At 39.6% G+C, this 26,894-nt stretch overlaps 1 protein-coding gene across 6 annotated transcripts in view; it reads right to left on the bottom strand.

The window, feature by feature from the left end:
- Positions 1 to 1,686: 1,686 nt before the first annotated feature.
- The window catches only part of HTR1F (5-hydroxytryptamine receptor 1F), a 105,399-nt gene continuing 80,191 nt past the window's right edge, over positions 1,687 to 26,894 (bottom strand). For 2 of the 6 annotated variants that reach the window (XM_039480544.2, XM_074389158.1), the window contains exon 3: positions 1,687 to 4,358. In XM_039480544.2, the coding sequence (XP_039336478.2) occupies positions 3,216 to 4,316 (1,101 nt within the window). In that variant the 5' untranslated portion in view covers positions 4,317 to 4,358 and the 3' untranslated portion in view covers positions 1,687 to 3,215. Of the gene's footprint in view, positions 4,359 to 5,078; positions 5,359 to 6,269; positions 6,360 to 12,364; positions 12,474 to 26,894 lie in introns of all 6 variants that reach the window. The other 4 variants (XM_074389155.1, XM_074389154.1, XM_074389157.1 and 1 more) reach the window with 4 other exon arrangements.

The raw sequence follows: 26,894 nt of genomic DNA, 5'->3' as shown, positions 1-26,894 counted from the left end.
ATCCCACCAACTTTGGAGGCTGAGGGAGGCTCACTTGAACTCAGGAGTTCAAGACCAGCCTAGACAACATGGTAAAACCCTGTCTCTTCAAAAGATAGATAGCTTAGCAGGGTACTGTGAGGCATGCCTGTAGTCTCAGTTACTCAGGAGGCTGAGGTGGGAGAATGGCTTGAGCCCAGGAGGCAGAAGTTGCAGTGAGCCAAGATCACACCACTACACTCCAGCCTGGGCAGCAGAGAGAGATCTCGATTCAATAAAATAAAATAAAGAAATACTAATATTTATATTTTTTGTGATAATTTTTGGTGATTTTTCTGTGATAACAATTGCAATTTGTTGTGGCTGTTTGGATTAAAAATGCCTTCATATGCACAGAAATGATAAACTTGATTCTCCTCTGAGCTCTGAAGGAATCTATGACTTCTCTGTCACTTACAGTGTTATTTTCCTAGCTTTGGGTCTCAGTCCGACTCAGATCAGAGGGCAGTATCTATATTTGGGTACGCCTCACTCTCCTCGGGTTGTTCTTGTGTTGTGTCTTTTAGTTTCCTGATACAAATAAATACATTTCTGAGATGGGTATAAATAAACTATTGTAACAGATAATTATAACTTCAGCAAAGTCATTGGATGAAGAAATCACACAATTAAATTTTGGTAAGTGAGAAGGGAAAGAGAAGTAAGCAGAGAAGGACAGGGACTATGGCAGGCTGTGGTCTGGGAACATGGCATTAGGGCCCTTGGCTGGTAAAGTGAAGTGAGGGCAAAAGCGATGGCTGAGATGCTGGTGGACCTGTCCGTTTTGAGGTCAGAGAGAAACCTCATCTGTCAGTGTTGCTTGAGCCAGACGTGGTCATTAGCATCTATGAGCTCTGACATGTCTTTATGTGTTTAACATACCCAAAAAAGCAGTAACCATTTCACCAATAGGCCCTTTCTGTTGGTTTCCTTGTTTTGGTTAAGGACATTATCTCGGTGACTCATGTCTCTCTCCCTCTGCTTGCTTATTAAAGAATTTGTTATAACCTGAGGATTGTACTTCTTCCTACCATCGTTGATCTGTTTCTTTCTTTTTATTCCCGCTGCTAGAATCAAGTTCAGGACTTCATCACCTCTTGCCTAGATTATTGATTTGCTTTCTAACAGGAAGTCATTATCTCAATAATAACTGATGGAATTAAGAAAGATACATTTTTCTTTCTTTTTTGTTTAGATTTGCTCTAAACTTGTAATATTTTTGTTAAAAAGTATCAGTGATTACCTATCATTAGCAATAAAATTGACTGTAGACTTCTTTTTCTGACGTTTGTCAGCCACAAAATTGTCCATTTTTTCTTTTAATCTCCCTTTCCTCTATTGCTCTAAATAGTTGCCAGACTCGTTCTATTTCATGAACGTGGCTTACCAGATACTTGCACGGTGCAGTTTGTACTCCGTTGCTGCCACCACCTGGAGTGTGCTCTTCCATTTCTCTTGCCCGAGTGCTGTTTACTTGACATGTGTTCTAGATACATTCTTTATGAAATATTTCTGATTTTTCTAAACAATATGTGATCAGTTTTTCCTCTACACCATCATAACTGTGTAAACAACTTCCACGCCAGATTTTTATTTGCTCTTTTCTATTATAGTTTCATTTTTTTCTTATTTCTCCTTTTAGACTGTAAAAAATTAAGAAAAAAACTATTTTATTATTTCCTGTATCTTCTATCTACTATATGTCTCCATGCTTTGTATAAAATGGGAACTCTGTAAATGTTTGTTAGATTGAGATAATTTGTCACAGATATATATATATATACATAAATTTGATGTAATGTACTCTTAAGTACACCACCAGGAAGGAATATTTACAATACACATAAAGGTACAACTTAAAAAAAAAAGGGTATATTTTGTTTTTCAAATGATCTTTGTTGACAATAGGTCTTCTGAAAGGTAGTCTATAATGTTGCTGGTTCAAACAAAATAAAATCCTCTCAAACTCCTGGTTCTATTGTTTCCAAATTCTTATATAAATATGGAAGAAAAACTTATCGAATTGCTTTGGCTCACTGAACTAGTAGAATGCCTTATTACAAACACATATATATATATATATATATATTTGTACATTTATTAATAAGTGCAATATGAGTCTTTTTGCCTGTTCATTCCTACCAATTGGAAAAGTGGAAATATTTTAAAGTCAAGGGAAAGTTCTAAAAATTCCCATTGTATTCTGTCTAATAAAGGGGAAATAATATTCAAACCAAAGGTATGGAAATACCGAAGTGCAAAGTACCACAGACAATTTAGTTAGTAACTGAGCTTATTAACATTCACAGAAACGAAATACAGTTTATATTTTTAAAAAGATGTTAGGAGTATAAAAACTGTGGTCAGTGACCTATGATATTTAGTACCTTCAATTTGATTCCTAAGTAAGCAAGGAGCAATTATAACAACGTCACTCATGCTCCTATGTTGAGTTATTGACACTAAGGTAAGGCTTTGATTTTAAATACTGATAATATATGGATAAGATGATATTATTCTAGAAGTTTATACTAAACAAACATATTAAATATGCACAAATTCAGTATCAAATTATTTTGCTGTACCTAACTCACGTTATGATTACTCTTTACTACCTAACACAAGGACAATTTCAGTCTCTGACTTTTTACATTTTCTCCGTCATACTAAGTAAGTGTGGGCTCCTCCCCGCTCCCTTTTGCTCAGGGTAAGATGGAGAGGGGACAAGAATGGAGTAGGAGAAATGTGTGCTCTGTGGTGAATTATATTTTCTTCTACAAATTAGTAGGATTATATTATAAAACAATAGGACTAGATAGAAATTAGGAAGGGAGGTGTGTTGTTCATTGAAAACTCCTCTATAATTATTGTAAGACATAAACATGGAAAATCGCTGTCATTCATACTGTGTGTATGTATGCATATTACTTTTTTCCAGTTAGCTTTTTAGGAAGATTGCATAGGCAAAATACTGTCTATAGCCTACATAAATTATTTTCTAATTTTGAGTACCCTAGAATAATGGTGATAAATAAGTTTTATATTCACATTGATAATAAAGTATAAATTATAGCCTTATCATTTTAGCAGTTTTTATATGTTTCTCTCTTCAAGCTTAAATGTTTTATTATTTAGCATTCATTTAGTTACTGCTTCCCTCAAAAATCCCCACCCTTCAATAATAAACATTTTTAAAGCTAACATCGACATCGCACAAGTTTTTGGAATGCTTTCTTGAAGTCTTCATTAAAGATAGTGTAAATCAGTGGATTTATAAGGGAATTGAGATACCCAAGCCATGTCAAAAAATTGGACATTGCTTCAGAAATTTTACATTTTTCGCAGATATTAACAACTAATTCTTTTACAAAGAAAGGAAGCCAACATATCACAAATGCACCCAAGATTAATCCCAGGGTAGTGGCTGCTTTCCGTTCCCTTGTTCCTGAGATCTTTTGCCTTCTCCAAGATTTCTCGTGCTTGAATTCCGACCTGAGACTTCTCATTGTGCTATGAATTTTATCAAAGTCTGTTGGTGGGTCAGATAAAGACTTCTCCAGTACATAGGGTGTGGAAACTGATTTAGTGCTTTTCTGGCCACTCTCCAGAAGGACTTGGCCATTCACCTCCTCCTTTGCAATCCTACTTGCTTGTCTCTTGTGGTATAAAGTCTTTGCTGCTCTATATATTTTGTAGTAAAGGATCAAAATCAGTGCCAGTGGGATGTAGAAAGCTCCAAATGTTGAGTAAATGGTGGAAACAATGTGATCGTGCTTGATGACGCATTCATCATCTCTGCTAGTTCCTTGGTGCCTCCAGAATAGAGGAGGCATAGAGATAAAAACAGATATAATCCAAACGACTGTAATCGTAATGCCAGCATGCTTTGGAGTCCTTTTCCTGGCATACTCAACAGCATCTGTGATTGCTCGATAGCGATCCAAAGCTATAGCTGAGAGATGCAAGATGGAGCACGTGCAGCAGGTGATGTCAACACTCAGCCAAATGTCACACACCACTTGCCCCATAATCCAGCTCTCTCTCACAATATACACGATGCTGAAGGGCATCACCAGGACAGCCACGAGAAAATCTGTGACTGCAAGGGAACAAATTAAATAATTGGCTGGATGGTGCAGCTTCCGGGTCACAATAATCGCAGCAATCACAAGGGAGTTGATGGTCGTTGTCATCAGTGCCAGACCAGAGAGGGTGAGGGACACCAGAATTTTGGATGGCATTCGGTTTAACAGTTCCTCTGAGGTCAAGTTTTGATCAGATGAATTTAAGAAATCCATTTTCTTTGTTTTAAAAGATTAATATAGCTGAAAAACAGATACCTGTAACAAAGGAAGAGAAAAAACAGTTCAGAGAAGGCTTCAAGAACTTTTCTCTTCCTTTTAGAATAATTCTTTAAAAGTACATGTTATGTTTTCCCCGAATATTTTATAGATTAAAAAATGAAGTTCAGATGGAAGGTTTTAGTTTTCCTTTTTATTTAAGAAATTCAATGAGAACAGTAAAAACAAAAACAAAAACAAAAAAAACTAACTTCTAAAACATTTCTTAAAATATAACTTAAATACAACAATTTTTAATGAATAAACTAGCTTGTTACTCAGTGAAATGTCTATCGTTACAGACTTGGTGTTTAGAACTGTGTGAACTCTTGCTATGTTTTTCTCTTTGTCCACATCAGAAAAGGTTTAAAAGTGTGGCAGGCCCAGTCTCACTAATGCAGGCCTCCATAACAACTGTTTCAGCACCGACTGAGTAGTTAAGTGAAATATTCAAAGCTGGTAGAGCCAGTGCCCTTGCGTAACAAAGAGCCCACCAAGAGTTTTGCTGAGGCTTTTCCTGGGCTTGAAGCATGACAAAATAACAAAGGAATTCTTAACAAGACCCGTTTAGGATTAACAAGTTTTACTAGGGGTCTGAAAAACTCCACAAACAAGTTTATTGCGGTCTAAAGGAACTCCCCAAACTTTTATGATTTAGTAGGAGACACGATAAGGGTAATCACCCCAGCACCTTGACCCATTTAGGTTATATAAACTTACTGAGGCTCCAGAAGAAGGTCTTCAGGACTCAGACCTCAGTTTTAAATTAAAAGAAGTTAATATTTTGTCTTCAGATGAATGCACACTTACACACATATAGCTTAGAAGGTATAAAAGGTATATAAGCTCTGGAAAACTTCGTAATTTTGAGTTGGTCTGGTGATGATTTCCAGGCCTCCTCCCTGTAACCAGTTGCAGAAATAAAAACTCTCTTCCTCTCCACTTCATCTGCATATTGTTATTGGGCTGTGAAAAATAGCAGCCTAACTCTCAATTGGGTCTGGGAACAAAAGCACATGTCATTTGCTCATTGTATGAAGTAATGTAAGAAAATATTATATTAAAAGCAGTATTCAGAATAAAGAATAAATTTGTACTTAATTGAAAGTTACTTCGAGAACATTATCATTAGGCTTGTGGAGACTAAAGGAACTTTTAATATATTTTTGTCAGGCTACAGAGGCTATATAAAGAGAAATAGCAAAAACGATTAGTGTATCTTTAGCATTCCATGAGTATTGCATGAAATTAGGAAAATGTCAGAGTGCTTACTTGTCTTTGTGGATATAAGTAGTTAATTTGGTTAAACAGATAAAATAAGATTAGTTGGAATCAAATAACCATACAACACTACCCATTATAACAATGACAGCTATGACCAAACAACTCACTTCCCAAGGAACTTGCTAGTAAGGACAGCTCATAATGGCATTCACGCTGAAATGGAAATTATTTTTCTTTATGAGTCACCATTATAATGAACCGGTTACCTTGCTTCTGAAAAAGGATTCTCCATTCATGGCTTTTGAGTTTTGCTTTAGTCCATGATATTAATTACAAGTCAATTAAGAACATTTGGAGTATAATAAAATAGGATTAATATCTCCTATAAATAGCATATTATTTCCATCAGTCCTCTTCTTATTAATAACTTTTTAGCAGTTACCCATATTTTAGGAAAGAACAATATGGAGACCTGATAATTTTGTTCTTAGTTAGGGCTATTACTATAATTTCATGTTCCTTAAATTAACTTTAAAATAGTTCTCTTTTATTTGTTGGAACTGATAAAATAATACTTTCAAATATTTAATATTTTTATATCAAGTACTTCATAGGAATATGCGAAATCATACATATTATGTGGCTAGGTATATTATAAAACACCTTGAGCTTGGTGTGGTAACTCACGCCTGTAATACCAGCACTTGGCAGGCTGCGGAAGGTGCATCATTTGAGGTCAGGAATTCAAGTGGCCAACTTGGTGAAACCCCATCTCTACTAAAAATACAAAAAAAAAAAAAAATTAGCGGGGTATGGTGGCACATGCCTGTAGTCCCAGCTACTTGGGAGGGTGAGGCAGGAAAATCCCTTGAACCCAGGAGGTGGAGGTCGCAGTGAGCCAAGATCTCGTCACTGCACTACTTTCTGGGTGACAGAGAGATACTCCACATCAAAAAAAACAAAAACGAAAAACCTTGACGTGCAGCATATTTTCTATTCTATTTTCTATTCTACTTGTGTTTGGGTTACCAGTACTAAATTTAATTTTTATTTTCAGACATTCACTCAAGGCAAGTGCTGTTAAGCAGATTGAGTGGCAGAAGAACTTTGGATACCTTCCAGTTATTTGAATACCTGGTGATTATCTATTGTGTATTTGAGAAGTGGCTATCTTTCTATTACTTTTTTTTTTTTTTAAGTCAACATTTAGCCATTTGTAAAGGACAACTAAGACAACCCCTAGTAAAGAACGGAGGCTAAAGTCTTAGAAAATCGAAACCAGTGGTTCTTGAATTTGGAGTGCCTCAGAATCACTTGGAGGGCTTGTTAAAGCAGATTGCTGGGTCCCACTCTCTGGAGTTGGTGACTCAGTAAGTCTGGCGAGTCTGGGGCTCTAAAATCTACATTTCTAGCAAGTTCTGGGTGATACTGATGCTGCTGGTCCAGGGAGTTCGGTTTCTGGGCATAATCAACATGGTTGTTTCTCATCTGTTTGTCTAATTTTTTTTTCAATGCTGCCACATCTATGAGTCTCTCTCTATTGATTTTTGTCCTCTGAATTTCGTGCTATACAATTTTTTCATTGTGTCTCATATTTACATTCTTATTTCTTGGAGTTTCTTATGTAAATTATCTTACACTGGGTTATATAAATATATATTTCCCTCACTATTTTTATTGCTATCTTCATGCAGCTCTTGGACTTTGTGTTCTGGGTCTCTTAACTCCCCTTCTTTCACATTGCTTCTGTTCTTTTTAGCTGATATGAAAGTTATGCTATGACCATATTTCCTAAAATCAGTATTGAATCACAGGACCTATAACATAATGGTGTGCTTAGGCACCATCAGGACTGTCATTAAAATTCTCCATATGTGTTTTCGGTATCAGTGAACGTCACAGTCTTTAGCTATTTTCCCTGGAAACATTTATAGAAAGTCAATGATTACATGTAAAATGCTTACTTCAAAGCCAATAAGACATATTAGTAACATGGTAGCATTACATATAGTGAACTCCAAGTTTCTCTTCAAAGAGTCAGTATGTCAGTATGTTCAGTTTTTTGTCCTCCATTTTAAAGTTAAAATTCCTTGGAGTTTCAGTAAACAACCTTTTCCACCAGTTCTTTTTTTTTTTTTTTTTGAGACGGAGTTTCGCTCTTGTTACCCAGGCTGGAGTGCAATGGCGTGATCTCGGCTCACTGCAACCTCCGCCTCCTGGGCTCAGGCAATTCTCCTGCCTCAGCCTCCTAAGTAGCTGGGATTACAGGCACGCACCACCACACCCAGCTAGTTTTTTTTTTTTTGTATTTTTAGTAGAGACGGGGTTTCACCATGTTGACCAGGATGGTCTCGATCTGTTGACCTCGTGATCCACAAGCCTCAGCCTCCCAAAGTGCTGGGATTACAGGCTTGAGCCACCGCGCCTGGCCCCACCAGTTCTAATCAGTAGTTCACATCTGTTTTCCCAGTCACCTGTTGGTCCTGACTCATCCCAGTCACCTGCTTGTCACCTGCTCTGGTCACTTGCTGTGACCTAGGTCACCCCTGGCTACCCGCTGTGACCTATCCCATAACAGTCCTTCCCACCAAACTACCCATCCCACCACTCCAGCTCATACCACTGCTCCCCTTAAAATAGCCAACTGCAATTAGACTAGACTGTGTGATCTAATCCTAGACAATAGGGGAATGACACAGCAGTAGGGGCTACCTCTGTCAGGAATAAGAACTCCTTCCCCTCCCTTGCCCAGGTGTGCCATTGTTCTGTCTGTGAGCCGCACCCTTCTATAGAAGTAAATTGCCTTGCTGAGGAAATTTACTTTCGAGTGCCCCTTCTTTTGTGGCACTGAAAATTTACATGTAACAGTAGATTAATTAATTTCTGCCTTACTTCCAATATTTCCTCTATTCCCTTCTCATAAAATTTATGCTAAATATTAAATTTAAAAAACTGAATATTTTCTTAATCGGTTAATTCCTTTGGAATGGTGTTTATTTATCTATTTTAAAAATATTTTCTTGAGACAACAGTCTCACTCTGTTCCCCAGGCTGGAGTGCAGTGGCATGATCTTGGCTCACTGCAACCTCTGCCTTCCAGGTTCAAGCAATTCTTGTGCCTCAGCTTCCTGAGTAGCTGGAATTACAGACACATGCCACCGTGCCCAGCTAATTTTTGTATTTTTAGTAGAGACAGGGTTTCACCATATCAGGCTGGTGGCAAACTCCTGGTCTCAGGTGATCTGCCCACCATGGCCTCCCAAAGTGCTGGGATTGCAGGTGTGAGCCACCATGTCTGGCCTGCAATGGTGCTTATTTAGTGTTATGGGAATTGATTAAAAATTGCTGACAGTTTTCATAATATATGCAAAAATAACTTTCCATTTTAATTGGCCTAATAAACAATTTTGGCCTAAGAGCTCTTCAAGAGATTATTCTGAAATTACCTTTTGAATACAATTTTACACAAAAGAAAGTGTCAGAAAGAGTTATGTGGGTTTATATGATAAAAATTAATTGTGTAGCAAAATGAATAAGCTTAAAATTAGAAGGACAATTAGTTGATAATTCAACAGATTTCCCTAAGCATCAAATTGTAGCATTTAAATTAAGATCAATAATATGGTACCTAATGCCAAGAAAAAAGTAAAAATTTTGGATCACATTCTAGGATTATATGACAAAATTTATCTGTCACATAAATTATATTGCAGCTTTCTAGAAATTCTTTTAATGTTAAATTTAGAACTATAATTAATCTTCTGATAGGAAAAATAGGAAAACAAATGCAACCAATCACATTGAGTTTTATTTTTATTTTTCTTCCATTTTCCTTGCTATTTATAGTGGGAAATGTAATAAACCACCTACCTTCATTAATTTAGACATGGCCTCTGACCAGATTTTTTTTTTATGTTCCTTTATATCTTAAGTTCCTACTGTACATCCACATGGTGCTAGGAACTGCCTCTGGGCTACTAGACATACAGTATGTTACATATGTCCCTCATACTCTTAGAACATGGACTGCATTCTGTAGTCAAATGTCTTCACTGGGAAAGAATCAAGATTAGTCTGTAAGTAGAATCTACAGTCTCATCTGTTATATACAGCCTTCTTAGTAATAACAGAGAAAGAAAACTTCCTCAGGTTTTATTCAACCCAAATATTTGCCAATTTGTTGATTTGGCTGCATGATGCATTTACTTCTCTGCTTACTCAGTTTTCAAAATGTAATGCTTATTTATATTCAGGTGTTTGATCTTGATATCCAATTATATTGTCCTCAAGATTAAATTAATAGCTCCTAGGCACATAGTTTAATTCATTTTATATTGTAAATAGCCTGGGAGTGTTGTCATACACAAATAGTTTTTATAACAACATTGTGAAGTAAAATTCAATTCTATGGAGACCTCATGAATACCTACAAGTTGATTGTTTTAATTAGAATAACAATAATATTCATCTTTTCTAAGTGTTTACTTCTGCAGGCAATGTACTAAGTGCTTTCCATGCATTAACCTGCCTAATCCTCACAGCTAACCTTTGAGGTAGATACAATTATTGTCTTTCTTTTCATAGATAAGATAACTGAAGCACACGGTTAATAAACTGCAATGACAACATACCAAATAATTGTTAGAACAAATCTATTCTTGTAACCATCATTTTACTCTCTGTAGGAGATTTATTACTGAATAGTTGTATTCCAGTCATGAGGTTTATCAAATAACTACTTTTTATATAAAATAAAGATTATGGCTGGGCGCGGTGGCTCATGCCTGTAATCCCAGCCCTTTGGGAGGCCAAGGCAGGTGGATCACGAGGTCAAGAGATCGAGACCATCCTGGTCAACATGGTGAAACACCCTCTCTGCTAAAAATACAAAAAATTAGCTGGGTATGGTGGTGCGTGCCTGTAATCCCAGCTACTCAGGAGGCTGAGGCAAGAGAATTGCCTGAACCCAGGAGGCGGAGGTTGTGGTGAGCCGAGATCGCGCCATTGCACTCCAGCCTGGGTAACAAGAGCAAAACTCTGTCTAAAAAAATAAAAAAAAAAATAAATAAATAATAAAAATTATGTTATAAAACAAGGAGAGTGTTCAAATGTAAGCAAATATCCAATAAAATTAATGTTTAACATAGCAACCAGGTCTACATATGTCGATTGTAGTAGTAGGAATATATTCATAGCACTTTCCAATTGTTTTACTGTCTTTTCAACTCTGAGACTTCCCTTCTGCCCTTATATTTCTTTGCTTTTATTTATTCCTTTAATAACTTTTTAGTGTTATTTTTATGCTAATTAATCTCATTCCTCCACCACCACCAAGAAAAACCTACCCCTGAACAAAACAAAACACAACAAAATAATACAGTAAAACAACACTTTGTACTTGTCATTAAGAAGCGAGCTTTGGTAGTGAAACCCCTTAACACAGCATTAGAATGCAATTACACAATGCAATAAGGGCATTATGAAGGCATGTATAACATATCCTGGAAATACTGGTGAGGGAGAGTTAATCACACCATGGTTAAACAGGGTAGCCTTTGCAGGTAGAGGAAAAAGTCTGAGCACAAGCAGAGGCATAAAAATGCAGGATGCATCAGACATGTGACGTCAGCAATCTGATGCGCGACGTACTTACTGAAAGGCACTTTAGAGCTAGGGTTGGAAGTAGGAGATGAAAATTAACTGAGGAAGACAAAGAGGAGGACTGCATGCTGTGATAAGGACACTAGGTTTTTATTTTTAAAACCTACAACATTTTATTTTGTAGGCAATCGGAAGTCTTAGAACTGTTGAAGAAGGTAAGTGAACGGATATCTGTGTTTTGGCAGAGTGAGGCGTGCAGGTGGCAAGGTACAGCTTGAAGAGAGTAGCGCTGCTGCTCCAGGGGAAAGGTGTAAGCATAAAGATTACAGAACACTCTTGAAAATGTAGCCGATATTATAACCTTCAAAAGGTAATTGGAATAAAATTGGTCTATGTGTTTGTACTCTTCCATTAGGGTTTATATTGCAAAATAAAACATAATTCAATGTATTCAGGATTGGATCAGGAACTGAGATGCAGACTGGTGTCAAAGACCAAGGGATGCTGGTGGGTGTGCCGGATCGGTACTAGTTTCATAAAAGAGCAGACCAGAGAGAGCAACACGCTTAGGAAATAGATCAGCACTGAGTAATCTGAGGTCCTGAGGAGGTTCGGGAGCAGGTGTCATATGGGCTCAGGTAATGTGCAGGGATGAAAGAAAGATGAGATTGCAGTTAGGTTCGGAGCCTGGGATTGCAGAGTTTTGAATTTAGGAAGTGATTCCAGGAATGGAGAATGAAAACGTATAGGATTGCTCTATAGGTCTTCTATACCAGTGAAGACCCGTTTGCAGAGAGAGGTATGAAACTATACAAGGGTTTTACAGCACTTTGGTCCATGGAATTGACCTGTATCTGTAATGTATGTGTATACATTTTCTTTTTCCTATTTTTTTTTTTTAAATCACTGCCTGGCTGATCTGTCCTCTAGGATCCTGATGTACCTTTCTCAGATTTGTACGCTTAACTTTTTGGCTTGAAAACTCATCCCTCCCCACCACGTCTTGCTTTAACCTTCCATGTCCAACTTAGGGACTGTGCTTGTGCTTCCTAGATGCCTGACCCGTTTTTTTCTTAGTTTATGAATTATTTTCCTTTTAGTTTGTCTGTTGGCTCCATTGACTTCCATCCATTTCATGAGCAAAATATATTCACCTACTCCCCAGGCTCCCCAGATCTCACCTAATCATGGCACCAGTCTTGAAGTCCATGATCTCATGTGTTGTATCAGGTCAAGAAACAGACGAAGCTCCATGAGGCTTCAGTGCCTCTTGACTCAGGGAGCTGTGAACTAAAAAGGTGATTTATCTTTTCTCCAACCCTTTATATGCAATGGTGAGTTGAGGGCAGGATAATTGCATTACACACCCCCATTCAAGAAGATAAGGACATAAGAAACCCATCGTGGCCACTGCCCTGAAATTCACCCAGACAAATATTATCCGAGTGCTCTGGTCTGTGGGTGAGAAGTTCTGCTTCCTGATTTGGTTCTCTAATTCACTGCACTCTACAGCTCTTGAATCCCCCTCCAGGCTCTTCACTCTGCTCTTGAAGACATTCTGTCTGGTCTCCGGAAGTAGTCTGGATTATAGCTAAGGAGCCTTCTTAGCCTGCTTTCTACCTATAGAAAGTCTTTTCACTTTGAACTCTTTTTCTTTTTGTCCAAAGTTAGTATAGTTTTCTTTAAAATTTTGTGTCTCCCTATAAAGCAGATTGACAGTCACTACATGCCCCAAATGTCACATGCATAATTCTTTTCAAGACAGACTTCCTTCTTTTTCAGACTATTTCAGACAGTTCTTAGACTATTAGGATTGTGGGGCAACACCCTTAAGATTCTTAGAAGTCCTTTTCTCTACCTTAAATATTTAGAAAATATCTGAGATATTTAAACATAGTTAGAAAGGGCAGGTGCAGTGGCTCATGCTTGTAATCCCAGCATTTTGAGAGGCCAAGGTGGGTGAATCACTTGAGGTCAGAAATTTGAGGCCAGCCTGGTCAACAAGGTAAAACCCCATTTCTATTAAAAATACAAAAATTAGCTGAGCACAGTGGCTCACACCTATAATCCTAGCACTTTGGGAGGCCGAGGCTAATGGATTGCCTGATCTCAGGAGTTTGAGACTAGTCTGGACAACATGGTGAAACCCCGTCTGTACTAAAATACAAAAAATTAGCTGGGTGTGGTGGCATGTGTCTGTAGTCCCAGCTACTCAGGAAGCTGAGGGAGGAGAATTGCTCAAATGTGGGAGGTGGAGGTTGCAGTGAGCTGAGATCACGCCACTGCACTGCAGTCTAGGTGACGGAGCGAGACTCCAACTGAAAAAAAAGAAAAAAATAAAAAACAACCCACAAGCGCTAGTGACGGCAGTGGTGGCCAGTCTGGAGAGCTGCTGCAAACACACTGGCTGTGGCAGGGGAGGCGCAGGCTGGGCTGTGCACTCTAGAGCACTGGCAGGAGCTGGGAACAAGTGAGAGTCCTGCGCCTTTCCGAGTTGGTGGGGTGGGAGCCCCACCCCTCAAGGTGCAGCAGCAGCCTCCCAGCTCCAGCTGTAGACCTGGGCATCCCTGTGCTCTCAGGGGCATGGAAGTCCTCCCTATCCCTGTAGACTCTGAAGTGCCTACTCTTGCTGCCTGGCCTCTCCCCACTCCCAGTGCCAACTCCCAATTCGGAGCAAAGTTGAAGCCAAACCTGAGTGTTGTGTGTGTGCTTGAGGCAGTGCTGGCATGTCAGCCCCTGCTGCCTTGGCACCCTCTGGACTTTGGGCACTGACAAGCATGGGAGGGAGGCTGATGGGGGACTGAGGGCAGCTAGGTGCAGACCTGCAGACGCCCCTCAACATGAACAACCTTGGCACGATGGACGACATAAATAATGACGGCTGGAGGCAGGCAGGCTACTAGGTGGAAGGGAGCAAGCCCCCAGTGAAACTCCACCTTCAAGCCAGGGATGGCCTGAAGCCTGGGGACTGGGCTGCCTGTTCCACAGCCAGGAGTGAGAACTTACGGAGCTTTTTCCAGGCCTGCCCATGGCTGCCGATGGACCAGTCAGCATGTACTTCCTCCCTTCTGAAGCCCATGACAGCCTTGGACTCAGCCAGACACGGAGAGATGACAGGATGATCTGCCCGTGAATGGGAGCTACCTACTCTGGGTCTCCTCTCTGCTGAGAGCTGCACAGCCTTGGACTCAGCCAGACACGGAGAGATGACAGGATGATCTGCCCGTGAATGGGAGCTACCTACTCTGGGTCTCCTCTCTGCTGAGAGCTGCACAGGTGTTGGGATAGCCTGCCTGCAGGTGGGAGCTACCCACTCCAGGTCTCCTCGACACTGAGGGGTGCAGAGATACTGTTGGGGTGACTGCCTGTGGATAGGAGTGTCCCACTCTGGGTATCCTGAGAGCTGTGACGCTCCTCAATAAAGCACTCCTTTGCCTTGTTCACCATCCAGCTGTCCATTCTTCCTTGAAGCAGGACAAGAATTTGGGATCCACTGAGCAGCTGAACTGAAAGAGCTGTAACACAAACAGGGCTGAAATGCATCCTGCTGCTTGCCATGTTTCAGGCAATGAGAAGGAGAGAAGAGTGTGGCCTTTCCAGGAGGAGTCCCTGACCCAGGGCTGTGACACCCTCTTTGGGGCTCTGCAGTTCCTGGCATCTCCAAGCTTCTGGGTGCTACTGCATTCTCCTCATCTAGATGTGGGTGCCCAGAGCAGAAGCTGCCTGGGGAGCACCTGATTCAGCTGCAGGGTTGCACAGAGCTGGCCCCTGGAGCTGCCTGCCTTCCCTCGGCAGCAGCGTGCCTGGCTATGTGCAGTAGGTGGGTCCCATGCTCACTCACTCCTGCACCCCTTGCTGCTCCACTCCATGCCTGGCTTACCCTTGGCAGGCATGGGGTCTTAGCTGGCAGCATAAGCCAAGTGCAGCCTGCCAGGCTGAGTGGGCAGAACAAGCCCAGTGCGCCAAGTAAAACTCAGGCAAACGGGTCACTGGCCACAGAGGCTTCTGGCTGGAAAAACTATACCCTAAGGATCCTGTGACACTAGATTTCAAGGGAAATTCATTTAAAGTGACTCCCCCACTTAATGGTGTGAGCTCCGAAATGTCATTTCAGATTTACAAGACTCAGCTTTATTATCGGAAGAGGGACAAAAATAAACGTCAAACATTTTGAAAGGTTGTTGAAGATTATATATAAATCTGTTAGGTACCTGGCTCCTAAAAAGCTTTTTTCATTTGTCATCTAAAGTACAGGGCTAGCAACTCTACCTTTAGGATTGCGGTTAATGTTGGTGATAGTTATGAAATAAGTCTAGCTCAGTAAAAAGCATTTTAATTTTTACCCCAGGCTTCTTTGATAGTATCTATAGTACCATCATTGTCTAATACCAAGTTTTCTAATTCTACAACATGTAACGGGATGGTGGGAGGCAATGATGTATAATGATCATGAATGAGGAATGATGTACTCTCTTATTATGTGAATAATATTTCCTATTAAAATGAAAAACAGATAATACGTTAGCAAGCTAGAGATAGAAATTTTGAAAGATTATGGTCATGTTCTTTTCCTCCGCCTAGACTACTATTCACTTTCCTTGAGTAATAAGTGAGGCAAATCATTCACTCCATAGTGACACTGGATATAATAATAGATTAAGTAAGTGGTTACTACCAGGAACTAGAACACAGAGTCTGGATATTCTGTGCCCTTACTGAAAAGTTACTAAAGAGTTGATATTTAACTATGTGCAAGATATGAAAAATATTTTAAAACTTTTTTTTTGGTAAAGTTAACTAATTGTTAACAATCTGATAAATATCCAGAGAAAAATATTGGGTTGGACAAGGTATATCTCAAAATAGGGGGGTGACAATAACTATTTTTCTTCAACATGAATGAAAGAATGACGGTAAATTATTTAGAAAAATATCACATGCTTAAGGTGTGTTAAAACTTAATGAAAGTTGTTGTGATATTTAAAATAAAATTAATTTCAGTGATGACATTTGATTTAACAAATTCAGAGATTTTTAAAGAGATGAGGGTCTTGCTGTGTTGCCCAGGTTTGACTTGAACTCCTCAGCCTCCTGAATAACTGGGATTATAGACATGTGCCATGGTGTCCAGTTAGATTTTTTTTTTTTGATCCATAATAATTAGTTAACCAAGGTAAGCTGGCAAGGTTTAAGCAATTTCAAATACAATATTCATTTTTCTCTCTTTTATTTTTATGTTTTATTAGCACCAGGAATTAGACTGTTACTTATATTTTATACAAATGTGATTAATGGAATAAAAGGTGTTTCACCTGATCATAGTGTATGCTCTTTCATTGTATTCTATTTTTTCTTTTGTAAATACATTAAATGGAAAGTATTCTTTCTCTTTAATCTTTAATCTACTTTTTCTCTTATTATTTTTTTAAGCTTTATACCTAAAGTACATTTTACAACAGGTAGGCTTAAAGAGTACCAGCTGATTAACGGAGTAGCATAAACAAGACACATGATGAATACTGACATTTATTGGGCACCCATGGCGTGGTGGGACTGGTACATAAAGCAGAAGTCTAGTAACATAGTGTGAGTGCTAATTGCTGTCAGTTGAAATTGGGCAGCTGATTTGTCATTTTCAATTAATGGTATTATAGAATGCTCAGCACTCAACACAAGGCAGATGTTATATGGTCACGATTTGGAGCTCTGCTCAAATGCAATCTGGTCTTCCAGTCTGCTCACTAACCAAGGCTATCAACTAAAATATGAGGAAAAACTTAACTTTGAAACTTGGATAAGGCTGGCAGTGATTGACTGAGACTTGTTTAGTATACGTGTACACTGACTTTATCTAAAGTTTAAAAAGGCCATGATTTTAAATAAGAAGGGTAACTTTCTATTTTTATTTTGCTTTGCTGGCTTTACTTAATGCTTTAGAATAAAATATCTTGTTTGTCCCTATTTTATACAGTAAATTATCCTGGAATGCAAAGATACACATTGAAGGATGGGACATAATTAACATACTAACATATTGAGATTCAGCTCCAAGATAATTATGACACATTTGTCTATATTTGAATGACAAGAAAGAACTTTTCTTCAAGTACTTTTTAACATCCTTTCTTTCCATTTGAGAGTATTGAGACTGATACCAAATAGTATCAATTCTCCAAGAATTTTGGAGAAAAATCCAAATATTGGATTCCAAAGTTTGGATTTTTGTTAAGATTTCGAGTTTTTGGAGATTTGGATTTTTTCTCCTTTTTGAAGACTTTTGGAGCTTTCCTTTTCTCCAAGATTTCTGGGCTAGCATTTTAAACTTAAGAAGTTCTTATTCAGTTACTCTGATTACTTCTAGACTTCGTTGACTTTGGTTGCTACTATAAGGGTAGCTAGTAAAATCTCTAGATTAAAAGTATTTTAATAAATATGTACACTTGAGACAGATACTAACAAAATTCATATGTTTTTTTTTTTTTTTTTTTTTTTTTTTTGAGACGGAGTTTCGCTCTTGTTACCCAGGCTGGAGTGCAATGGCGCGATCTCGGCTCACCGCAACCTCCGCCTCCTGGGTTCAGGCAATTCTCCTGCCTCAGCCTCCTGAGTAGCTGGGATTACAGGCATGCGCCACCACGCCCAGCTAGTTTTTTGTATTTTTAGTAGAGACGGGGTTTCACCGTGTTGACCAGGATGGTCTCGATCTCTTGACCTCGTGATCCACCCGCCTCGGCCTCCCAAAGTGCTGGGATTACAGGCTTGAGCCACCGCGCCCGGCCTCATATGTTTTATATATAATTATAAAATACTATAGAGTATGTTGGAAATTTCAGAAATGACATATTTAAAGAATGATGGATTTATACATTCCCTAGTTGTGACATAGCATAGAACAAACCTGAATTGCCGTCTGAATGGAGCTAACAAATACTGCAGAACATAAAGGTTAAACCTTCGCATTTGCTCGCTAAGTTTTGAGCATCAGTCGATGAACGTTTATTAAGCAATACAGTGTGTATTAGTGTCTATATCTAATACACATGCACGACAGATGCAGCTCCTACTATCAAGAAGAATATTGCTTATCTGCAGCTGAGGAAAAGACACCTATTCTGCAGACATTTATTTAGTTCTGGAATTATAGTTGGCACTCTGAATTTAAAAATGAATATGGCATAAAACGTTTTTTCAGGTAAGATCACTATTACATACAGGAATCACTGCAATGTAATGAGATAAATGCACTCTGGTAGTCATTTTTTTTTTTTTTAAAGATTTCCAGGCATCGAAACCTATTTTTTTCTGATACTAGTAGAGATACCAGCAGCCATATTTGTTGTTAAAAATATAGGAATGTTTCTGTATGTTGGTAAACAAAATATTAAGACTATAATAAGCAGTCAATTTAATAACATGCACTCTGAAATGGACTTGTTAGTACAAGCCAGTCAAAACAACTACAAAAAAATCATTTTCTTATTTTAATGTGCATTGATAATAGAAATATTGAATGTGGAAAAGTCTTGGCAGACTTGAAAGGCCAGCGTCTGCTGATACTACAGCAGAAGCTGAGGGAGGATTCATCATGATGAGCAATATATTTGCTGTTAAGACGTTTTCTCTCCTTGAGGCCACAAGTTCTGCAATGATGTGGCCTATTGGCAACAATGAGGTGGGTAATAGGATCTGGGCATGGCTTCTGCATGGAAACGAGTTTGCCTGGTTGCCTGCTGAGCAGATGAGGTTTCAGCAGTGGCGTAAGCAATTATCATCTGCTTCTCGAGAGTTTTCTATCAAACCAAATTGGCACTGGTGATTCACTGGGACTTGTCTCTGGGTCCAGGCCATGTGCGATTCTGACATCTAAGTTCATCCCTGGCCATGGTGAACAGGCAGCCTGTCTAGACTATTGATTAAGGTCCCTTATCCACACCACATCTTTATAAATAGTCCTTATATAAATATGTTCTTTCTTCATTATCCTAATTTGAGCATGCCGTCGATATTTCCCATTATGAACCTGATGGATAATAAAAATCATAGCTCCCTGGCAATGATTGTTTACTAGTAATAATGATTAGTTTAGTAGAGCATGTGTTCAAAGGCAAGTGAATCCTTGTAATTTTATAGGAGTTTCCAGGAAGTAATGCTTATTTTTATTTTCTCACTGGACAGACAGTGGTGAGCATTTAAATCTCAATCTCTTGAAATTCCTTGATCCACATGAGATACAAACCACAATTTATAATCTGAAGTAGCCTATGGATTATATGTATTAGTGAATGTATTTTTTAAAACCCATGATTATGCATGGAAGGTTATAGCAGGTTTTCCTGGGAAAAGCAGAAAAGATGTTACACTGGAGTTTCAAATTTAAGCTATGCTTGAATAATGAGTTTATTGGGTCAATAGATGGTTGGGGAGAGTAGGCTGAAGAGATGGCCTTCTTGGGAGAAGAGAGAGAATTTGCAAAGTTATGTAGTATCAGGAAGAATGTGGTAGGAGAATAATTTGAATAGGTTATGGCAGTTGAGGGCTGAAAAGTTGAATGGAAAGGAAACTTCACATACCACAAACCTGGAGGCAATGGAGAGCAATTGAAGATGAAGCAGAATAGGAAAGATTAGAGACCATGCATTAGAGAAATGCAAATCAAAACCACATTGAGATACCATCTCATGCCAGTTAGAATGGTGATCATTAAAAAGTGAGGCGACGATAGATGCTGGAGAGGATGTGGAGAAGTAGGAACACATTTACACTGTTGGTGGGAGTGTAAATTACTTCAACCATTGTGGAAGACAGGGTGGTGCTTCCTCGAGGATCTAGAACTAGAAATACCATTTGATCCAGCAATCCCATTACTGGGTATATGTCCAAAGGATTATAAAATGTTCTATCATAAAGACACATGCACATGTATGTTTACTGCGGTACTGTTCACAATAGCAAAGACTTGGAAACAACCCAAATGCCCATCAATGGTAGACTAAAGAAAATGTGGCACATATATACCATAGAATACTATGCAGCCATAAAAAAGGATGAGTTCATGTCCTTTGCAGGGACATGGATGAAGCTGGAAACCATCATTCTTAGCAAATTAACACATGAACAGAAAACCAAGCACTGCATATTCTCACTCATAAGTGGGAGTTGAACAATGAGAACATATGGACACAGGGAGGGGAACATCACACACAGGGATAACATTAGGAGAAACACCTAATGTAGATGACAGGGTGATGGATGCAGCAAATCACCATGGCATCTATGTAACTATGTAACAAACCCATATGTTCTGCAGATGTACCCAAGAACTTAAAGAACACACACACACACACACACACACACACACACACACACACATATATATATATATATATATAAAGATTAGAGACCATGGTAGGGATTATTACTATTTATTTATTTTGAGATGGAATTTTGCTCTTGTTGCTCCCAGGCTGGAGTGCAATGGTACAATCTCGGCTCACTGTAACCTCCGCCTCTTGTGTTCAAACGATTCTCCTGCTTCAACCTTCCAAGTAGCTGGGATTACAGGTGCATGCCACCATGCCTGTCTAAATTTTTTTTCTTTTTTATTTTAGTAGAGAAGAGGTTTCATCTTGTTGGCCAGGCTGGTCTTGAACTCCTGACCTCAGGTGATCCGCCCTCCTCGGCCTCCCAAGGTGCTGGGATTACAGGTGTGAACCATTGCTCCAGGCCAGGAATTATTATTAAATAGTTGAGATGAGAGACAATGAGACTCTAGCCAAAAAATGAAACAAGGTGATGGAGAGAAAGAAAAGAGGTTTAAGGTTCTTGAGTGTATGACACAGTTCTATGCGTTATTTTTGGAGGGGAGGCGGTAAAACTTGAGGAAGAAGGAGGTTTGATTCCTATGTTACTCAATGGACAACTAGTGGATGATGTCATTTACATGATTGAGAAGACAAGAAAAGAAGGTTTAGAAGGAATTGAAAACGATATAGGGCTAGGGGAAAGTAATAAATAGTTTCAAACACAGTAAGACTAAGGTATCGGCCGGGCGCGGTGGCTCAAGCCTGTAATCCCGGCACTTTGGGAGGCCAAGGCGGGTGGATCACGAGGTCGAGAGATCGAGACCATCCCGGTCAACATGGTGAAACCCCGTCTCTACTAAAAATACAAAAAACTAGCTGGGCATGGTGGCGCGTGCCTGTAATCCCAGCTACTCAGGAGGCTGAGGCAGGAGAATTGCCTGAACCCAGGAGGCAGAGGTTGCGGTGAGCCGAGATTGCGCCATTGCACTCCAGCCTGGGTAACAAGGGCGAAACTCCGTCTCAAAAAAAAAAAAAAAAAAGACTGAGGTATCATGAGATAGCCCACCACATGGAGTTGTTTACAAGACAGATCTGAATTGAAATGTAATTTAAAATTCATGATGATTAGTCAAAACCCTGTGCATCTATAGTCACCAGAGATTGGTGAAGACAATATATTCAAGGATGAATAAAAAATCAAGAAATTGGAAAAATGTGTGTGAAGTCTTCATTTAAAAGATTTGGTGACGAATTAAAAACTCCAAATTTAGCAATTTTTAAAAAGGCAAGCAATAGATGGAAAATTTAAGTTAAGAAAATTGATTTTTTAAAAACATACAAAGATAATTTGATGTATTTATATGATAAGGGAGCTAAATTTGGCAAAGTAAAAATTTGAATTATAAATTTAACCACAATTTATCATTTATTTATTATATGTCTTCCCCCTTTAGAATATAAGATCTAGAAGGCAGAGACTTTAATCCCTGGGCTTAGAACAAAATTTGGTTCCTGCTAGTCACTCAAAAATTATCTAATAAATGAATAACACTGTGTGTTAATTGAGGGTGAAGAAAAGCATGTAGGTTTACATACTGCTGACATAGATTGGTAACCACGTGGACACAATATGGCAATCATTTTGATCCAGTCATTCTATTTCTAAGACCTTTTCCTATAACTAAATTTGCATGTGGTAGAAATGAATATGTACGTCAGTAGAAGGAGGCAAATAAGTTATTGTATATACATAAAATGAACAAAGCAGCTCTTTATATTTTGATATGAAAGGATTTCCAAAACATATTTTAAAGTGAAAGTGAAAGCTTAAAAGCGTATATGGCCAGGTGCGGTGGCTCAAGCCTGTCATCCCAGCACTTTGGGAAGCCGAGGCAGGTGGATCACGAGGTCAAGAGATCGAGACCATCCTGGTCAACATGGTGAAACCCCGTCTCTACTAAAAATACAAAAAAGTAGCTGGGCATGGTGGCGCGTGCCTGTAAACCCAGCTACTCAGGAGGCTGAGGCGGGAGAATTGCCTGAACCCAGGAGGCGGAGGTTGCGGTGAGCCGAGATCGCACCACTGCACTCCAGCCTGGGAAACAAGAGCGAAACTCCGTCTCAAAAAAAGAAAAAAAAAAGCGTATATGATATGTTACTATTTATGTAAAATAAAAATATTTATAAATGTACTTGCTTATTTGCATATAGAATGTTTCTAAAAAGACACACAAGAAGTGGTTAACTGTGATTGTCTCCAGGGAATGTGTTTCTAAGAAAACAGTTTGGAGAGACTAAAGTTTTGCACCCATTATGCATTTGTTACCTATATTGATTGATTGATTGAGACAGGTTCTCATTCTGTCACACAGGCTGAAGTGCAATGGCATGATCACAGCTCACCTCAGCCTCAACCTCCTGGGCTCAGGTGATCCTCTCACCTCAGCCTCCCCAGTAGCTGAGAGTACAGGCACTCCCCAGCATGCCTGACTAATTTTCACATTTTTTTGTAGAGAGCCATGTTGCCCAGGCTGATTGCAAGCTCCTGGGCTCAAGTGATCATACTGCCTAAGCCTCCCAAAGTTCTAGGATTACAGGTGTGAGCCACTGCGCCTGGCCATTGTTACCTATTTTTTTTTTTTTTTAAATTGAAACCAATCAACCAAATTTTTTGAATGCTTCAGTTGGTGTCAAATACTTTCCCAAGTACCTTGCATTGTCTTCTTTAGGGCCAGAAAGAAGAAGGTAAGTGAAGGAAGTAAACTTACAGCTGGTGAATATGTGAGCATGTATGTGTTAAGGTGGTGGTAGAAAATGGCAGAAACTCCAGGGTTTTCATGTGTCATAATCTTTATTTTCTCTTTGGATAGGAGGCATTGTCATCTGTGGAAGGGGAGGAGGCAGGGATTATGAAGGTGAGCGGAACAGTCAGCACAGTTGCTATAGGAAGGAAGGTGAACAAAGGCAGATAAACAAATTCTGTGTATCATTTAAAGTTGAACAGGCATCAGTCTACACTACTGTGCAATTTTTCTTTGGAAATGCTCAGTAGCCATACAGGAGTGGAAAAGAAAGATTGCTGGATTATATATCTTGCTGTGGGAAAGCACATGGTAAGGGAGCCGATATTAACAGAAGAGTAGCTAAAGTCAAATGTAAATAAAGACACAAATAGGGAAATAAGTTTAGATTATAAGGGAAGGAATTAGTGTTCTGAAAACAAGGGTGAATTTCATTAGTTGAGAGAAAGTGAGAATTTCAAGGCAGAGCTCTTATCTTTTCCAATCGATTGCAAAAATTCTCCCCTTAATCCACAATTTTTTGGCTCTCAGCCCATAGCCTCTGAAGGGATCCCTCTTGAGTAAATTTAGAATAGCTCCAGCTAATCCCTAAGTGGTCCTCCCTCAGGGAAATGTTTGTATTTATCAGGCACATTCCCACTTTGGGCTTTTCCTCTACCTCAGCAATTTTCAAAGTATAGTTTCTGGATCAACAGCATCAGCATCACCTAGGAACTTGAAGAAAATGTCCCCATCCTGACACTGAATCAGAAACTTTGGGAATGAAATCCATCAATGTGTTTTAACCCCTGCCCCCACCAAAGGAATCTGATACATGCTTAATTTAGAACCATTCTTCTAGCTGTTCCCCTGTATCTTCCCTGAGATAACCACTTGGTTAATTAACTCCAACTCTTTCAAATCTTTGCTCAAATTCCCATTACTCTGCTTAATGTTGCAACCTACATTTACCTGTTATCCTCCATGAGTTAGTCTGTTCTCACACTGGTGATAAAGACATTCCCGAGCCTGGGTAATTTATAAAGAAAGAGGGGTTTAAAAGACTCACAGTTCCACGTGGCTGCCTCACAATCAAGGCAGAAGGTGAAAGGCATGTTTTACATGATGGTAGGCAAGACAGAAAGCATGTGCAGGGGAACTCCCCTTTATAAAACCATCAGATCTTGTGACACTATGTCATTATCATGAGAACAGCATGAGAAAGATGTGTCCTCATGATTCATTACCTCCCACTGGGTCCTTCACGCTACACATGGGAAGAATGGAAGCAATAATTTGACATTGGGTGGGGACACAGAGCCAAACTGTATCATTCCACTTCTAGCCCCTCCCAAATCTCATGTCCTCACATTTCAAAATCAATCATGCCTTTCAAACAGTTCCCCCGAATCCTAACTCATTTTAGCATTAACTCGAAAGTCCACAGTCCAAAGTCTCATTTGAGACAAGTCAAGTCCCTTCCTCCTGTGAGCCCATATGATCAAAAGCAAGTTAGTTACATCCTAGATACAGTAGAGGGAAAGGCCCTGGGTAAACACACCCATTCAAAATGGGAGAAATTGGTCAAACCAAAGGGGCTACAGGCCCCAGGCAAGTCCGAAATCCAGCAGGGCAGTCAAATCTTAAAGCTCTGAAATGATCGTCTTTGACTCCATGTCTTACATCCAGGTCATGCTGATGCAAGAAGTGGGTTCTCATGGTCTTGGGCATCTCTGCCCCTGTGGCTTTGAAGGGTAGAGCCTCCCTCCTGGCTGTTTTCAGGGGCTGACATTGAGTGTCTAGTTTTTCTGGGCACACAGATGGAAGCTGTCAGAGGATCTACTGTTCTAGGGTCAGGAGATGGTGGCCCTCTTTTCACAGCTCCGCTAGGCAATGCACCAGCGGGGAATCTGTGTGAGAGGTTTAATCACACATTTCCCTTCCATACTGCCCTAGCAGAGATCTTTGTGAGGACTTTGCTCCTGCTTCTGTGTGGACATCCAGGTGTTTCCATACATCCTCTAAAATCTAGACAGATATTTCCAAACCTCAGTCTTGACTACTGTGTACTTGCAGGCTTAAGACCAAGTGAGAGCTGCCAAGGGTTGGGGCTTGCACCCTCTGATCCGTGGCCCAAGCTGTACCTCGGTCCATTTTAGCCATGCCTAGAGTGGCAGGGATACTGAGCACCAAGTCCCTAGGCTGCACACAACATGGGGGGCCTGAGCCTGGCCCAGGAAACCATTTTTGCCTTCTAGGCCTCTGGGCCTGTAATGGGAGGGGCTGCCACAAAGGTCTCTGACATGCTCTGGAGACGGTTTCCACATTGTCTTGGAGAGTAATATTTGGCTACACATTAGTTACTTTAAATTCCTGTAGCCAGCTTTCATTTCTCCTCAGAAAATGCGTTTTTCTTTTCTACCACTTTGTCAGATTGCAAATTTTCTAAACTTCTATGTTCTGCTTCCCTTTTAAACTTGAGTTCCAATTCCAAACCATATCCTGTGAATACATAAAACTAAATCCTTTAACAGTACCCAGTGCTTTGCTGCTTAGAAATTTCTCCTGACTAGCTGGGTGCGGTGGTTTATGCTTGTAATCCCAGCACTTTGGGAGGCTGAGGTTGGTGGGTCACCTCAGGTCGGGAGTTCAAGACTAGCTTCTGTCAACATGGTAAAACCCTGTTTCTACTAAAAATACAAAAATTAGCTGGGCATGGTGGAAGGCACCTGTAGTCCCAGCTACTTGGGAGACTGAGGCAGGAGAATTGCTTGAGCTTGGAAGGTGGAGGTTGCAGTGAGCCAAGATGCCATCATTGCACTCCAGCCTGGGTGATAAGAGTGAAACTCTGTCTCAAAAAAAAGAAAAAAAAAAAAAAAAAGAAAGAAAGACATTTCTTCTGCCAAATGCCCTAAATCACCTCTCTCAGTTTCAAAGTTCCACAACTCTCTAGGGCAGAAGCAAAATGCCACCAGTCTCTTTGCTAAAACACAGCAAGAGTCAGCTTTTCTTCAGTTTCCAACAAGTTCCTCATCTCCATCTGAGACCAATTCTGCCTGGACTTTTTAGTCCATATCACTATCAGCATTTTGGTCAAAGCCATTCAACAAGTCTTTAGGAAGTTCCAAACCTTCCCACATCTTCCTGTCTTCTGAGCCCTCCAAACTGTTCCAACCTCTGCCTGTTGCCCAGTTCCAAAGTTGCTTTCACAACTTTCAGTTGTGCCCTACTCTCCTGGTACAAATTTACTGTATCAGTCTGTTCTCATGCTGCTGATAGATGTACCTAGATGGGTAATTTATAAAGAAAGAGAGGTTTAACAGACTTAGAGTTCCACATGGCTTCAGAGGCCACTCAATCATGGCAGAAGATAGAAAAAGCTCACAGAAATGGGAAAGACTGATTCAGAAGTTAGAGATGTAACAGTTCTGATATCTTTCTGCTATGGCGTGAATTATTTATGTCTATCCAAATTTATAGATTGAAATCCGTACTCCTGAGGTTACAGTATTAGGTGAGGTCATCGGGAGGTGATTAAGTTATGGTGGCGAAGCCCTCATGAATGAGACTAATGTCCTTATAAAAGAGGCTTGAGAAAGATCCTTGGCTCCTTCCACTACAGGTTAGAG

Source organism: Saimiri boliviensis, chromosome 18 (genome assembly GCF_048565385.1).
Source record: "Saimiri boliviensis isolate mSaiBol1 chromosome 18, mSaiBol1.pri, whole genome shotgun sequence".
Classification (NCBI taxonomy): domain Eukaryota; kingdom Metazoa; phylum Chordata; class Mammalia; order Primates; family Cebidae; genus Saimiri; species Saimiri boliviensis.
Note: the sequence above shows the minus strand (reverse complement) of the source record. Positions and strands in the feature narration are given on the sequence as shown.